The sequence below is a fragment of the Corvus hawaiiensis genome, chromosome 2, assembly GCF_020740725.1.
Source record: "Corvus hawaiiensis isolate bCorHaw1 chromosome 2, bCorHaw1.pri.cur, whole genome shotgun sequence".
In the NCBI taxonomy this organism is placed as follows: Eukaryota; Metazoa; Chordata; class Aves; order Passeriformes; family Corvidae; genus Corvus; species Corvus hawaiiensis.
In genome coordinates this window covers 25,975,088-25,989,690 of record NC_063214.1, presented here as the reverse complement: position 1 = coordinate 25,989,690, position 14,603 = coordinate 25,975,088, and the positions used below count along the sequence as shown (strand labels likewise).

The window sequence follows — 14,603 nt, the reverse complement described above, 5'->3', positions numbered from 1 at the left end:
GCTGAGGGGAGAAGGGGGTCAGGGATGGTCCTCACCCCTTCTTCTGCCCCATAAAAAACAGGAGGGTTTTGTGCCACCACGACGCCCCGAAGCAGAGAGGGGAGAATGCTTGGGCAAGAGGAGGTGAAGGGAGAAGCCTCCTGAACGCTTCCATTCAAACACAAACATGGGACGCCATGTCAAACCCAGGAGCAGATTTTCCTGTCATACGTGGGATTTTGTTTGCAGCTCCCTGGGAACCAGCAAGCAGCCCACAAAGCTGCCCAGAGATCTCAACAGCCCAGGGTGCCGTGCTTGCTGCCTTCCCTTCCTTGTCCCACATCAGCCAACGTCCTGTTTTTCACCACCACAGCCCAGCCAAAGAGCTGAAAGTACAGCAGAGACAAGGCTGCATTGAACGTCCCAACCTCCACCCTGCCACCACCATGAGGTAAAGTCAGCAGCACTATTGCTGCCAGCCACTTTTCAAGGAGGCAGGACTGGGGAAAGGGATAGAAATAAGGCACATTACAAGCTAAAATATCTTTCCTTAAGCACAAGAATTGATGTCAGGTGCACCTGCAGTGCTCCTTGAATCACAACTATTCAAAATCTTTTCATACCCTGCAAACACGTTCTGTCAAGAGGCAGCAACACATTTTTCTAATTTTTCCCATTCTCCTAAAGAAAACATGCGTGTGTCTTTCCTCTTTTTCTACCAAAGCTCAATTAGATTTGCTTCATAGGTATATAATATTGCAAAGAAAAGCCTTGCTGTCACCCTTTGTCCACCTGCTAAATCCTTCCACCATCCCGCAGTGAGTTCAAATCTGTAGTAAGAGATACATGAAAAATCCCAAGTAGGGAACCATCATTAGGGCAGGGATAAGCCTCTAAAGCCCTCAGGATCCAGAGCTGCAGTTCACGTCTGTTTAATGCCCAAGAGCTAACATCAATAATTTAATGAGCGCCTTACATCCTGAAATATTTCACAAATGGCAAAAACAAGACTCACTCCACCCACCTCTAGGCTGGGAGGTGGCAGCTGTTGAGCCAGGCAGAGCAACACTGCGTGACAGTTTAGGACACTGGATAAAAAAACAAATCCTAGCTCCAGCAGAAATTGCTTCTGCGAAGGAAAAGACACAGCACAGCATGTGCTGTAAAAAGTAAAAGAGACACTATCCCCTAGGAAAGAAAAAGATAAACCAGGGATTTTTTTAAAGTATCAGGGTCCTTGTTTTACCATGTGCCCAAATGGCAGTATTTCCCCCAATGATGCCAAGACAGCAACTTGACTGAGCTGATACTACACTTGCCATCTTCTGAATCACCCACCCCATTCCTGTAGCAGATTTTTTTGGGCCATTCCCATGCAAGCACTAACAAGACATAAACCTGCTTAGGGTGTAATTGCTGCAAGTGTGGCTTAAAGCTGAATGGCAGCACCCTTACTGAGCTGCCATGCTGAGGGGCCTAAACAGTAGCCTGCTAATCTTCTCAAATCTCATTATTGCAGCAGAGTGACAGATGGGTATTTTAGCAGGCTAGAAATGAGGACTAATTAGGACTCCTAGGCCTCCTTTGTGTTTGTCACATCAGGTCCTCTCCGCCTCAAGCATGTTTGTGAGCAGTGATGGAGGGCTGCCTCTACCACCATGTTCTGCCTGCCACCCCGAGGGGACAGCAGGCACGGGGTCACCTGCGCCCACCTGGTCTACAGACAGGGCTGCAGGGGATTCCACTCCTCATCTAGGTTCTGGCAAGTCTGGAGGGTGAGCCCAAACTGAAGTTACTGGGATATGGAACTGAATTTCCTGACTCGGCCCCCATTTGTGGCTTTACACAGCGAGCCTTAGGCAGCGGGATGTAAACCACTATCGAGCCAGGAGGGAAGAATGATGGACTCAATGGATCAAGACCAGCTCTTCTCATTTACTGCTCCTAAGCCTGCCTTAGGCACAGAGCTTGATGTATTGACTTTGGCAACATATGCATACTGCCAACCTGGCAATAAAGTTATCGAAATGGAGGGAGACGGGGAGAGGAGGACAGGGGGAGGCAAAAAAAAAAAAAAAAAACTAAGTAGGGCGAACTGAAAACACTTGAGAGAAGGGAGAATTCTCCACGCCCCCTCTGTACCCCTGAGCCATCACCTCAGGCCAAACCCCACGCTCTTCTTAGAGATTCCAGGATATTTGTTTTAACTTTTTTTTTGCTGCATTCCTCCTTGTTGTACTTCTGGTTTCCAGTTGGGACTGGAATGGAGAGAACAGGATTATAGAAGCAAGTCTGTTGCTCTATTTTTCTGGCTTGATTAGAAGCAGAAGATGCAATAAATCTCACAAGAGAGTTTTTTCTCATTTAGCCTCTCGTGTATCTGAAATTACTTGACCAGAGCAAGGGTAAGGAAAATACACTACCAAGTGGAGCACACTGAGAAGATAAAAACAGAAAGAGCAAACTGGTGAAGCTGTTTCCCTCTCTGATTTTGCACAAGGAAAGAAAACAATTCAGTCCCACTGACAGCTTATTTATTTCACACAAATTGCAGCACAGATGCAAGGGCTCCAGAAGGAGGCTCACCCTGCCTGATCACACCTCTGAACCTCCCGAGGTGTGACTGCCACCACTAGCAGCGGCACCACAATGAGAGAGGAATAGAAAAACCAGCACTAGCTGCACATGGAGCAAAGGGTTTTCCACATGCTGGTGGCCCTGTTATGCTGCCAAGCTGCATGTCTGCAACAGGACTGACAGTCACGTTCACTGCCGAGATGGTAAATGCAGAACGCCGATGATACCAAAATATCCCAACTGAAATATTCAGCTGCAGATAAACACACACACACACACACACACACACACCCTTTCTCCCAGTGTTCTGTCTGCTAAATCAGCATTTTTTGATGAGCCAGTGAATATAGATGGTGAGTTCAGGCACAGACCCAGCCTGGATTCTCAGCCTTGCATCCTACGTGTATAGAAATCTGTGAGTGTGTTCAGCATCTTTCAGGTAAAAAGGCAGTACCAATGCTGCTGTATTTAGTGAAATCCAGCAATGGTATCCTTTAAATGAAGTTTGTATTGGAGACCTGGTCAGTCTAATGCTCTTCAGAAAATAAGTTACACAACTTAGTTACATCAGGAATGTCTCCTGGCCATTTGGATGTTCAATCTCTATTTTAGAGACGGAGGTATATCTCCTCTAACAATTTCCTCATGTGACAGTATTTAATGACATTACAAAACAAAATACGTGCACATTCCCAGATTGGAGAGAGCAAAGAAAGGGCATGAGATTTAAAGAGAGTTTTGTGTTTGGTTTGGGGTTTATTTTGTGTTCTTCCTTTAACTTTTCTGTGCTTTATAGAACTAAACAAAGCCTCCTGTTCCAGATGATAAATCTCCACGTTGCTTCTGGCCCCAGAGAGCACAGGAGATAATAGCATTTCTAAAGGCATTTAGTTAGCTGAGCCCTGAGTGTAGAAGAGGGCAGTGAGGAGCTGGAGATAAATTGCTGTGAACCCAAGTCAGCTGCTCAGGGCATATTTCTAAGAGCAGCAGACACAGCTGAGAATCCTGCAAAGGGATGCACGTTTCCCCTCCCCTTGCTGGATCCCTGTGCTGGAGAAGTACATGTAACACAGCTTCTGCTCCCCTTGTTCCCAGTGTTTCTGCTCTCCCTTGTTGCCATAGAGGCTGGTATCTGGGACTCAAAATGTGATGCTCCACTGGTGAGAGTGGGTGGAGAAAAAGCAAGATTTGTATTATTAATAATTTCCCCATGGTATCCATTTTGGCAGCAAAGTTTCTCACTCTCCAGTCTGCTGGACATGCTTTGGCAGAAAGGACCTTGGCCACAATGCCCTGGTTCTGTGCACTGTGGCTTTGGGGGAGGAGAGAGGAGCTCTTAAAAACACCACCTGAGAAAGGTGTGCTGCTTCAAAGCATCTTCTGTAGACTTTCTATTAAGCCAAGGCTCTGCACAGCTTTCAGAAGATACAGCATAGCAGTGTATTATATAAATTAATTTATTTGAGCTGACTGGCAGCAAAACTTTAGAAACCATTAAAGAAGTGGGGCTCTTTATGAAAAGACAATTCATTTTGAGCATTAACAAGGGCAGAAAGAGCACTATCCAAGGCAGAAAGGATCCTTTACAATGTCCTGATTGCACATTAGTTATTGATTGTATTGCCAGCCAAAACTGGAATACCAAGGAAAATCTCTGATAGTAACTGTATAGATTACTAAGAACATCAGAAGAGTTAGGAGGTGAGCTGCCAGCAGGTTGAGGGAGATGAACCTTCCCCTCTACTCAGCACTGCTGAGCCCACAGCTGGAGTCCTGTGCCCAGCTCTGGGCTCCACAGTACAAGAAGGCCTTACTGGAGCAAGTTCAGCTCAGGGTCAAAGAGATGATTAAGGGACTGGAGCATCTCTCCTATGAGGAGAGGCCAGGATTGTTCAGCCTATATAAGAGAAGGATCAGAAAGGATCTATCATTGTGAATGAAGACCTGCTGGGAGGGAATGAAGAAAAGGGAGCCAGCCTATTCTCAGTTGTGCCTACTGACAGTACAAGATACATAAATTAAAAACCATGAGACTCCATCTGAACTCAATACTTTTTTACTTTGATGGTAATCTGAGGCTGGATCAGTTTGCTCACAGAGGTTGTGGAGCCTTCATCTGTGGAGGTATTTAAAATTCAACTGGACACAGTCCTGGGCTACTGCAGTGCTCAAGCTGACCCTGCTTGAGCAGAGGGTTTGGTCTAGTTAATCTCAAGAAGTCCCTGCTCATCTCAGTAATTCTGTGATTCTGTAACATTTTCTGCTGCTGTTAAGGTAACTCTTCCTATATGGACATTAACTCACCTAAGTCAGCCAACCTGACATTGCCTGGAACTGGGTCTGTCACACAAGTCATCAGCTGCTGACACCAGCATGGAGGAAGGCTGGTCTGAGCCTAGGCCAGGCAGCTGCTCCCAAATGGGAACGCGGCAACTGAGGTGGAAGAACTGAAGGCAACAGCAAAAAGCATGAGTTTTGTTCTGCCCCTTTTGGTGCAGTTAAAATTGAAAGGGCCTCTCCACGGGGGTGAAAATGGGGAATCTAATCCAGCTGCAGGGACGTGTTCAAGGCAGGGGGTGAAGCAAGAGAACTGGGACTTCCCTGTCCACTTATGTGCCAAAAGACTCGTAGCCTTAGGGACTGAACTCCTTGCTCTCACTCACAGGAGTAGCGGTGATCTGGCACTTGAGTGAAGCTGAAGGTTAGTACTGGTGTCTATAACTTCATTATATGCAAAGGCCCCAGCATCTGATGAAAAGGTAGCTCTTAAGCCCATGGTTAAGTACTTTCACATCTGCAATCACACTGGTGCAGAAGATCAGAAAATCTGCTTGTGGTTTCAGATAAATGTAGAAAACAGAGTCTACATTATTGAATTAAGTATGAAAGTTAATAATACAGTCAGCACAATTGCACAATGTAATTTCATTTAACACTAAATTCAATTTATGTTACACTGTTCTCAATCTGTGTCCATTGTAAACATACAGCAGATTTCTTTTTTTTTTTTTTTTTTTTTTTTGGTTGACAATGCAAAACACATTAACTGAAGTTATCAGCAGAGAAGCTGAAGGCTCTGGCATACGAACAAAGGACAGCTGGGGCTTGAGGCTGTGGGAATGTATGAAAAGGAGCCAGTAGTAGGCAGCCCTTGAAACAACCAGCAGTGCAGCCATTTAGCAGCCTTTGCATGGCAATAAGGTATCCGTAGGTTTCCATGTCAGAGCTCCAAGTGTATCTGGCACCCTGCTGGTGGTGTAGGACTGGAGGCAGATGCTGGTAGCTCTCCATCCTTTAATCACCCTCCAGAAAGAGAACCAGTCCAAGCCATGATGTGGGCAGTCAACCTGACAGCCACCCCAACCCTGGTCCTTCAGAGCAGGGCTGGTTATACCATTGCTGACAGGCTGTTTTCATTTCCCTTATTACCGTTAAAGGAGAAACACTGGAACATAAATTTTTGGCACAGCCCTGACTGCCAGCAAATGTTGCTGCTGTAGAACTGCGTCATATATGCAAAGCCCGAGTTACAGATGCAGGCTGTCTGAGCTCTCCAAACTAGAACCAGGCCTACACCAAAGCTTGGGACCCAAGCACCCCAGACCCTGGGGGTCTCCAAGACTTGTTCGTCACGTCTAGATCAGCCTGTGTGGTACATTCACCCTGTGCACTGCTGGTGTTTCATCCACTACAGCTGTTTCCCTGAACCCTTGAGAGCTGTGATACCACAAGCAGTGAAGTCCCTACTCCTTGGTTTCCAAGTTCAGATGAAATCAGCTGCTACCAACAAAGAAAAAACATTTGCTAAATCAAAATATGTGTCCTGATCTAGAATCTGCAGGCAAGATGCGATTCATGCTGTTTGCAGGGGGTGGGGGAGGAGACAGGATCAAAGTGGGGCTCAGTGCATGCAAACCACACGTCTGCCTCCTGCAGTGCTCAGTAAGGGAAATGTAAAGCAGGAGGCAACATGCTAGAGTTCTCTGCTAATCACACAGTGCGAGCAATGGAAAGTCAATACAGAACAAGGAGCTGAGCTTGCAACATGAATGTTAAACAACAGTAACACTGTGCCACAGAAACACAAAGATCCAGGTCCCAGGAACCAGAAACAGATTGAGGAAGTAACACAAACATCAGCCAAAACAAGAAGGAACAGCAAAGTAACAGAAGCAAACAGATGGCTTCTGTTCCCGTTGTTCCCAGTGTCTTTTTGCTCTCACTTGTTGCCATAGAGGCTGGTATCTGGGTCTCAAAATGTGATGCTCCACTTGTGAGAGAGGGTGGAGAAAATGCAAGAATTTACATTATTAATAATTTCCTCCACAGTATCCATTCTGGCAGCAAAGTTTCTCCTCTCTTGTCCACTGGACATGCTTTGGCAGACACTGAAAAGCCAAGGAGCTGTCTTCCCCTCAAAGCCCAGCCTAGTTCCTCCACCTGCCAACACATGTACTCAGCTCTCAGCGCTCTGCTGTCACAGCTCTCCTTCACTGTACAATAATACAATCCCACTTCTTTTCCCCCAAAACTCCCGAGTTCAACTGTCCCTTTTGCTCCTGTCACAAGGATGAGGGGATGCAGCCTTAAATATCCACACAGCCTACATGATTAGAGCCAGGAACAGACCCCACAGAGTGCAGGCCATGTGGCTTCCCAGCACACGAGCAGTGTGAAAATGTAGATCAGACCCCAGCAGCACATCACACACACAAAAAAAGAAGACTAAAGCATTTCTGAGCCAGCCCAAGAAACTGTTCTTGTCCTGTTCTCCTCCCACCCCCTGCCACTTCCTTCCTTGAATGGAGACAAGTGTTTGCATAGCCACATAGTGAGGTAGGTCAGGAAAGAGATCTAGATTGAAAGCAATTTGGCTCCATAAAAAGGTTTCTTTTCAGCTTGATCAGTTCTTGAGACAGAAATCCCCAGTGCCACAGTTTCTAATTTTGAGAGCGGGATGAATACAGCTCTTCATTCTTTTGCAGCAGATTAAATGAGTGTGTGGCATTTTCATTTTTCCAAGGGGACTTTAAAAAAAAAAAAAAGTCTCGTCTTTTTCCTCCACTTTGCGTTTAATGATCCTTCAGCAGTTTTCCCAGGACTTCCTGCGTGCATCACTAACCAAAAGCACCCAAAAGCATACCCAAAAGTATGGCCATGCCTTCATTTTGAAACATCACTACAGAAAGGCGGCATTAAAAAACGTCCTAATGAACTCAAATGCAGACTTGTGTGGCACACGCTTACTTGTGCTATGGACTTGCATGCACCCCCATGCTCATCCTGGCATGCTCTTATCCCAAAACACATCCAAGGGTGACAAAGGAAAGCCACAGGGCCCAGAAAAGCTGCTTCACATCTGTGCAGCAGGTTTAATGATTGGCTCCAGAGGGAGTCTGTTCTTGAAGAAAGATACTTTTTTCCTGAGTGACAGGCCACCTTATCTGTTCACGTATGGACAAGGCAGCTTCACAGTGAAACATACGATGACAAAATCAGGCAGAAGACAGTGTGCTGAAGGGGCTGTACCAAACAGCCAAGCAGTATCCAAGTCCACCTCTCCTTTGTACACAGCAAATTACTGTTGAATTATTGTTACTACTTTCCCTCAGAAATACTTGCCTATGCTACAGCAAAGGCTTTGCCTGCTGCAGCTCTCAGAAGCATTTAAGAACCTGCTTGTGGAGCCAGAGCTGGACAGAGCTACCACGTTTTTGAGACCACTAATGACAAATGAAAACTTTCCTTATTCTTTCATTCAAATGCAGTTGGGACAAGGCAGAAGCAGCCACTGCACAGCCACACAGCATAGAAGAGCGTCATATGGGCTAGCCGTGTGCTCCTTCCCCATACTACAACCAAGGGACTTGTAAGGGTTTCTGCACATGTCTCCCTGTGCTATGTTTGAAGACAACAGCTCCTCTTCTCTCCCCAGCCTCAGGGAGTGCTGCTGGCTGGCCTTGCTCTCTCTTGCAAGAAGGAGCCTCAAGTGGGGAGAACAAAGGGGTTGGTGGCTTCAAAACTTCTCAAACGAAGCAGCCCTTTTTCTAAAGCAAGTAACAAAGCCAATAAGCAGCATCAGATGAAGAGATAGAAAGTGTTTTGGGTGCTGCAGGCTCAGGATGACAGCCTTTGAGGGAGCTGTGGGGAGTGTGGGAGGGGGCTGAGGGGAAAAGCTGAGCTCATTGCATCCCAACCAGACAACATCAGGCAGGAAACAGATGTAGAAGAAACCACAGAGGGGTACAGCAACAGCAGAATTAACTCTCCAGCAAATAGGGGAATCTCAGACACACAGAGCTGACCTCCATCATAACAACAAGGCATCAAGTCTGAGACTTGGCTTTATACAGTCCTGGTAGCACCTCCCAGCCCAACATCGAGACACCAGCATACCAAACAAAGAAAGCAAACAATTCAGCCTTTTTCCAAATCCTACCTGGCTCTAAGCATGTGAAGCAAAGTTAGGTGCAGATCGGTAGCAGTTCCTATGCAAAAGACTGGACCATCTTTTACCATCACAATAGATGCTGTGTGCATTTCCATTTTAAAAAGTGGAAGTAGTACCTGGCTGTATACCTGAAATCCCTGTTTGAATCTCCCACAGTTAGAAGCACTGGGAATATTAAACTCCATTTTGATTTAGCTTCTCTCACTCAAACAGCTTTGACTCTTCCAACAGCCTGCTCTTACAACACTTCTGTGATATAACCAGAAGCAAGACTATTCTTTGTGACTGTTTTCTTAAGCAGTTCAGAGTGTCCTGCCCCAGCTAAAGATGGTGCACAAACTCGTGTCTTGACTTCTCTGCTGGCCCATCCATCACCAGAAAATTATACTGTTGTTATTACAGGAGCTGAGAGCCTGATGTGCAGCTTCCATTGACTTCAGCAGAGGCACCATGCGTTTTTCTCCTCTGGAAACCAAGCTGGTTATCAAGAGGCCAAAACGTGACTCTAATGTTAATCCTTCAGGACTATTATCTGTTAGCCCCACTGCACTTGTACATTTCAATAAAGTTTGGCACAGTGAAATGTTTTAGTAGAGGGCATTAGTACTCACTTCCTTCTGCATGGATGCCTATCCATGTCCAAAGTCTGGGCATGGACACTGCTTTCTAGTGAAGCTTTTCTATTCCAAAAGATCACTTGCCTTCAGTGTGGATTCAGTGCTAGCAGAGACACAGGAGGGACTACGTAAAATTAGACACCTTTTACTCATTGGTATTGCCAGCCATCATTCATTTATGTCTGATGTGACCTTGTCCTCTTACATGCTGCTATTTAAGCCATTATTTGATAATTTTAGTGAGGAGGAAGAGAAGTTTCCTTTTCACCAAGTTTCTAGCCCTCTTACCAAAGAGAGACTTGAAAACATAACTGAGATGCACACTAAAGTTGCAGAAAACAGAAAGCAAACAGAGAACCCAAAGCACTGATTTTATGTCGTGGTTTTTGTGGCCTGAGTCATGATTTTAAATGCTTGTGTGCACTGACAGCAGTCTGCCCCCGTAAGGAGTGTGACCAGTGTCTGTGTAGAGACTGCCAGCAGGAAAAGGCCAAGTAGGGTCAAATGCAGTACTGACAGGAACTGACTTGAAACACAGTAAATTCAACACATCTGAGTTTCTAACTAGCCACCAGACAGCCACATCTGTCCATCACCACTGACCTGTGTCAGATCTGAAGAATCAACTTAGGGCTAAAGCCTTTGTATTAGATTTTTGGCTCCTGAGCTACTTCACTGTACCTGCTAAAATCTTCCTCTTTGATCGTTTTTAAATACTTTGTAGTTCTGCTGCAGCTTTTATTGTATTATCATAAAGTTCTTTCTAACAGAGGCTTAGGTACATGTGTCTGGTAAGGGAGACAATGGGATCTTCAGCTGTCTCTGAAGAGAACCATAGCAAGTTACTAAAGAGTTAAATGAGAGGAGAGGAAATGCTGATACCTTTAGCAGAATATAATTCTCTCCACTGGAATTTGGCAACAACACAGGGACTAAGGTCCCTACAGAAAGCACAAGCTGCTCGTCAACAACCACAAGCATGCAGGGACTCAAGTCGTGCCTCTCCTCTGCAAAGCATCGCACAAGTAGTGCAGCACCCCCTAACTGTAAAGGTCATGTACTAACCCAGAGGGGAAAATTCCAAACTGAATTGTCTACACCAGCCTTGGCCACCTCCTGTGCTCCCTTGGCCAGCACCAGCAAAGCAGGCCTCTGCCTCTCCTCGCCTGTGCAGAACCAGTCACACACAACGGCACTGCAGGATGGAGTAAAGCAAACCTGAGCACGGAAAGCACAACCAGTATGACTCATGTCCTGCTGGGCCCACAGCATCTTCTTTTCCAGTTAACCCTTCTGGGCGCATTTTAAAACCTGCTTTCAGAAAGGTCCACAACAAAATGTTTGCTGGACAGCAGCCAAAGTGCTCTCCTGCTCCTCATCACTCCCAGATACCCACCATGAACAGTCTTACAACTTCATTGCTTCCTAGGGAACAACCTGAGCATGCATCCCAGTTAAACACAAGTACTATGTAAGGCAGAGAGAAAGCTACAGCTTTATGTCCCTACAAAATTTGCTGCTTACAGGAGCACTGACTTGTCATCAGAAATAATTCTTAGCAGGACAATTCAACTCTCCCCAAATCAACCATCTCTCACACCCTAAATGCTCTTCTAATTTGGTATAGTTACAGGTGGCAAGTTTGTGATGTACTGGTGACATCTGAACCTTCATTTTTTCCCAAGACATCACTTCAGCATTTTTGGTCATTCCTATTCATCCTGAGAGTCCTACTACCAACAAAATAAATATCTCTAATGCTTTAATTTCTTCCCCCCCTATCCTGATGAATCAAATTGTACCCATCTAACTTACATACTTACCAATAAACCTATAACAACTGAGTCTTTCGTTTCTAGATCCCACAGCACTGGGCAATGGGATGTGCTACTGAGCAAACAGTAGTACTGCATAAAGGAAAGGAACTTCCTATGCTCCCCCACTGCTCCTCAGCATGGAAAGATAAGTAGGTTGGAACTGTGAACCATGCCACAAACGAGATTTGAGAAAATGTCCTTCCTTCTTGTTCTCAAAAAACTATTTTTAAAAAACTTTGGGATTTTAGGTAATAGATTTTGCTCTTCTGGCCTAATTTCAACTGCAGTAACTATGGTTTTGCCTTTAAAATCCCCCTTGCTGCTTCAAAAGAATATACTGCCTGTGCCTGCCTTCCCTGTGTTTTTTTCCAGTGCTCCTGTAAACAGCTGTAAATAGTTCCTCCACCACAGATCTATGGTAGCATTGGACTGAATTTATCTATCTGCACCTCACACAGGCAAAGGGACATCAGCTCATTAAGTCCATTATTTTTTGCCATTTCAATTCAGTTGCTGTTAAGAGCTATATAAGTTAAAAGATACAGGACCTGCTACAGACAACCCACAATGCAACGGAATGGCTGGTTTTCCCCCATACCTAAGTAAATGCATATATATAACATTTTATCTCAGTGATACATTTACTGCCCTCTTCACTGTGCAATGGAAAGTACTCCTGCTATGTAGTCCATCCCTCTGCCACTGTGGTTCCACACTGCACTTCATCAGCCATGCTCATCAGCAAATGAAAGACCTGATTGTACAGTTCTCCCTGTACAAAGCTGACATTGCTGCTAGAAGTCTTTCTTTTTTTGCTTGAAATAACCTGACATCAGTAAAATTGGTTAATTCAAATTGGAACATAATGCTAAACCTGGATCATAATGCTAACATCAGGGATAACAGGCATGCATTTATTTTTCCCTCTTGCTAAACTGCAGGTCTTTCTGCTGGACAAACTCACAACCTCTTCTCTTGTCATCCAACCCACTTTAAGAAAAATCGTTCTCCTCCTTCCCTTATCAAGGACTGACCATTTCAAACTCATGACCCTCTTATTTCGTTGGAGTTACCTCTTGTCTGAGCTACTGTGTTCTCATTCAATACCTGGGAGCATGAAGGTCAAGGGGAGAATGAATGAAAGACAACAGGCAGGGTGGTGAACATGTTAGCTCAGATGCCTCCTGCACCACACACCGTACTCCACCCCGTAACCTAGTCTCCGTCCTGTCTCCATCCAGCAGTCCAAGGACAACATGGGAACTGTACTGGAGTCCAGTTTCTCCCTACAGCCCTGAAAAATTCTAGTCTCATGGACTTAAGGTGGATTTTGAAATCATGGAGGTGGCAACACTGAGCACAGTTCAGATTTCCAAACCTGACTCCCAAAAAGCCTGCTACTCCCTCCCACAGCCAGGCAGATGGGAGAGGGCATCACAACCAATGTCAGACTGTCTTTGTACACACTTAGGCAGCCCAAGAGCCCCAGCCCAGTCCTTTGCACACACACAGCATTATTCATGCAAGGGTCATGCAGATGCATCACCAAAGCAATCTTCCGATCGTTCATTCATTGTGAGTAATGGGGCAGTGACTCCACTTCCCAGGGATAAACCAGCTCCAGGTTGTCTAACCCTTAGCTTTTGGAAAGGTCTGGTTTGCAGTTGTACCAGTAAGAACGGGGACACGCGCTTGGCTTTTCTGCAACCAGAGTGAGAATAAAGAAGCATTTACCATCCTGCCCAGAGCTCTCGAGATACTCCGTCAGGTCGCAGCCGAACGCGCTCGCGGCTCCCTTCCTCTTGAGTTTCTGTTTGGCTCCCTTGTTCTTCATGAGGTTAGTCCCAAAAGAGGTTCACCCCCCTCCTGCCTTGCCCCCCTCCCCCCGGCCTCACGCTGGGCGACAAAAATCTTGCTCTTCTCCTCAGACCACCGCCCGTGTCCCGCTCCCAGGGAGCAACATCGGGGGTCCCGTACAGCGTCCAGCCAGAGAAGTAAACATTAATCCCCACCAGATGTTGGGCTGCTCCTGTGGCAGAAGGTCAGGGCGAGAGGAGGCTCCACAGCCCGCAGCAGCAGCGATCATAGCCTGAGGCCAGAAGGGTTCTCATCAGAGGCAAGTGGGTGGTGGATGGGTGCCCGCATCAGAGCTGGCAAGTTGGGGGCAGGAGATGGTGAGGGGGACGTCGTTCCCTCAGCGCAGTCCCGGGACCCTCCACAGCCACTTTCTGAGTTTCGTCAGTCGCACTATCGCCACTTCCAGCAGAAAGCGTCCCAGTCTGGTCGTCCTCCTCTTGGCTTTCGGAGGAGACTGGAAGTTCAAACAGACTAATGAAAAGGGACTGGGGAAGAGTATGCACAAGGCTCCTCTTTGGCTCCCCCCCTTCCCCTCCTCCTGCCTTTGGACAGTTGGAGGAATAAGAAACCAGCTTCCTGTCCTGACTCCCGCTCACTGCCTCTCTCTTTTCCCCCGTTTTACAAATCCTAGGATTATCCAGCTCAAAAAAATGCTGAAAGGAAGTTAGCTGAGGAGGGGGGCGGAGGACGGTTTTTGGCAGTAAAATGCGTGTGTGTGTGTGTGCGAGCGAGAGGCTGAGGGAAGGCGGGGAGAGGAGTTGGGGAACAGGGATGGGGATCGGGGGAGGAAGAGAGAAAATTTGCCCTGACAGTCGACAGATAACGGGCTGCCTGGGAGGAAATCACTGCGGGGCGGCGCAGCCCGTGGCGCGGGCAGGCGCTTCCTGCTCTGCCAGCCCGCGGCTCGGCAAAGGCCCGGGGAGGGTCCGGCGAGGAGCAGAGAGACCGGGAGCCTCTCCAGTAAACCTCTGTTCGCCGAGTCCTTCGCTGCAAGGCGCCTTCCTGCCCCCAAACATGACTCTGTCACTTCGGGATCTGCCTTCCTATAGAGAGGTGCAGGCTGGAGCTGCTGAAGTGCAGGAAAGGGGCAGAGTTGGGAAACTGAAGAGAGGGGGAAGGAGGGAAACCTTCAGCTCCCTCCTCCCCGGCAAGCAGAAACAGATGCTGTCCGGGCATCTCAGTTCACATACTTTTGAGTCAGCTCCCAAAAAAGTCTCCCCCTGGCCAAAAAAGGGGTTTAGATAAGGAGCTGAAAGGACTCAGTACAGCAAGAAGGGAAATGGGACAGGTCTGCCTTCAGGTCCT

General features: G+C 46.7%; 1 protein-coding gene across 1 annotated transcript in view; it reads right to left on the bottom strand.

Annotated features, from left to right (window-relative positions):
* ARHGAP31 (Rho GTPase activating protein 31) overlaps positions 1–14,121 on the bottom strand; it is a 60,510-nt gene extending 46,389 nt beyond the window's left edge. Inside the window, exon 1 of the mRNA XM_048293938.1 lies at positions 13,176–14,121. Coding sequence (XP_048149895.1) covers positions 13,176–13,275 — 100 coding nt within the window. The 5' untranslated portion in view covers positions 13,276–14,121. The remainder of the gene's footprint in view (positions 1–13,175) is intronic.
* Positions 14,122–14,603: the final 482 nt, after the last annotated feature.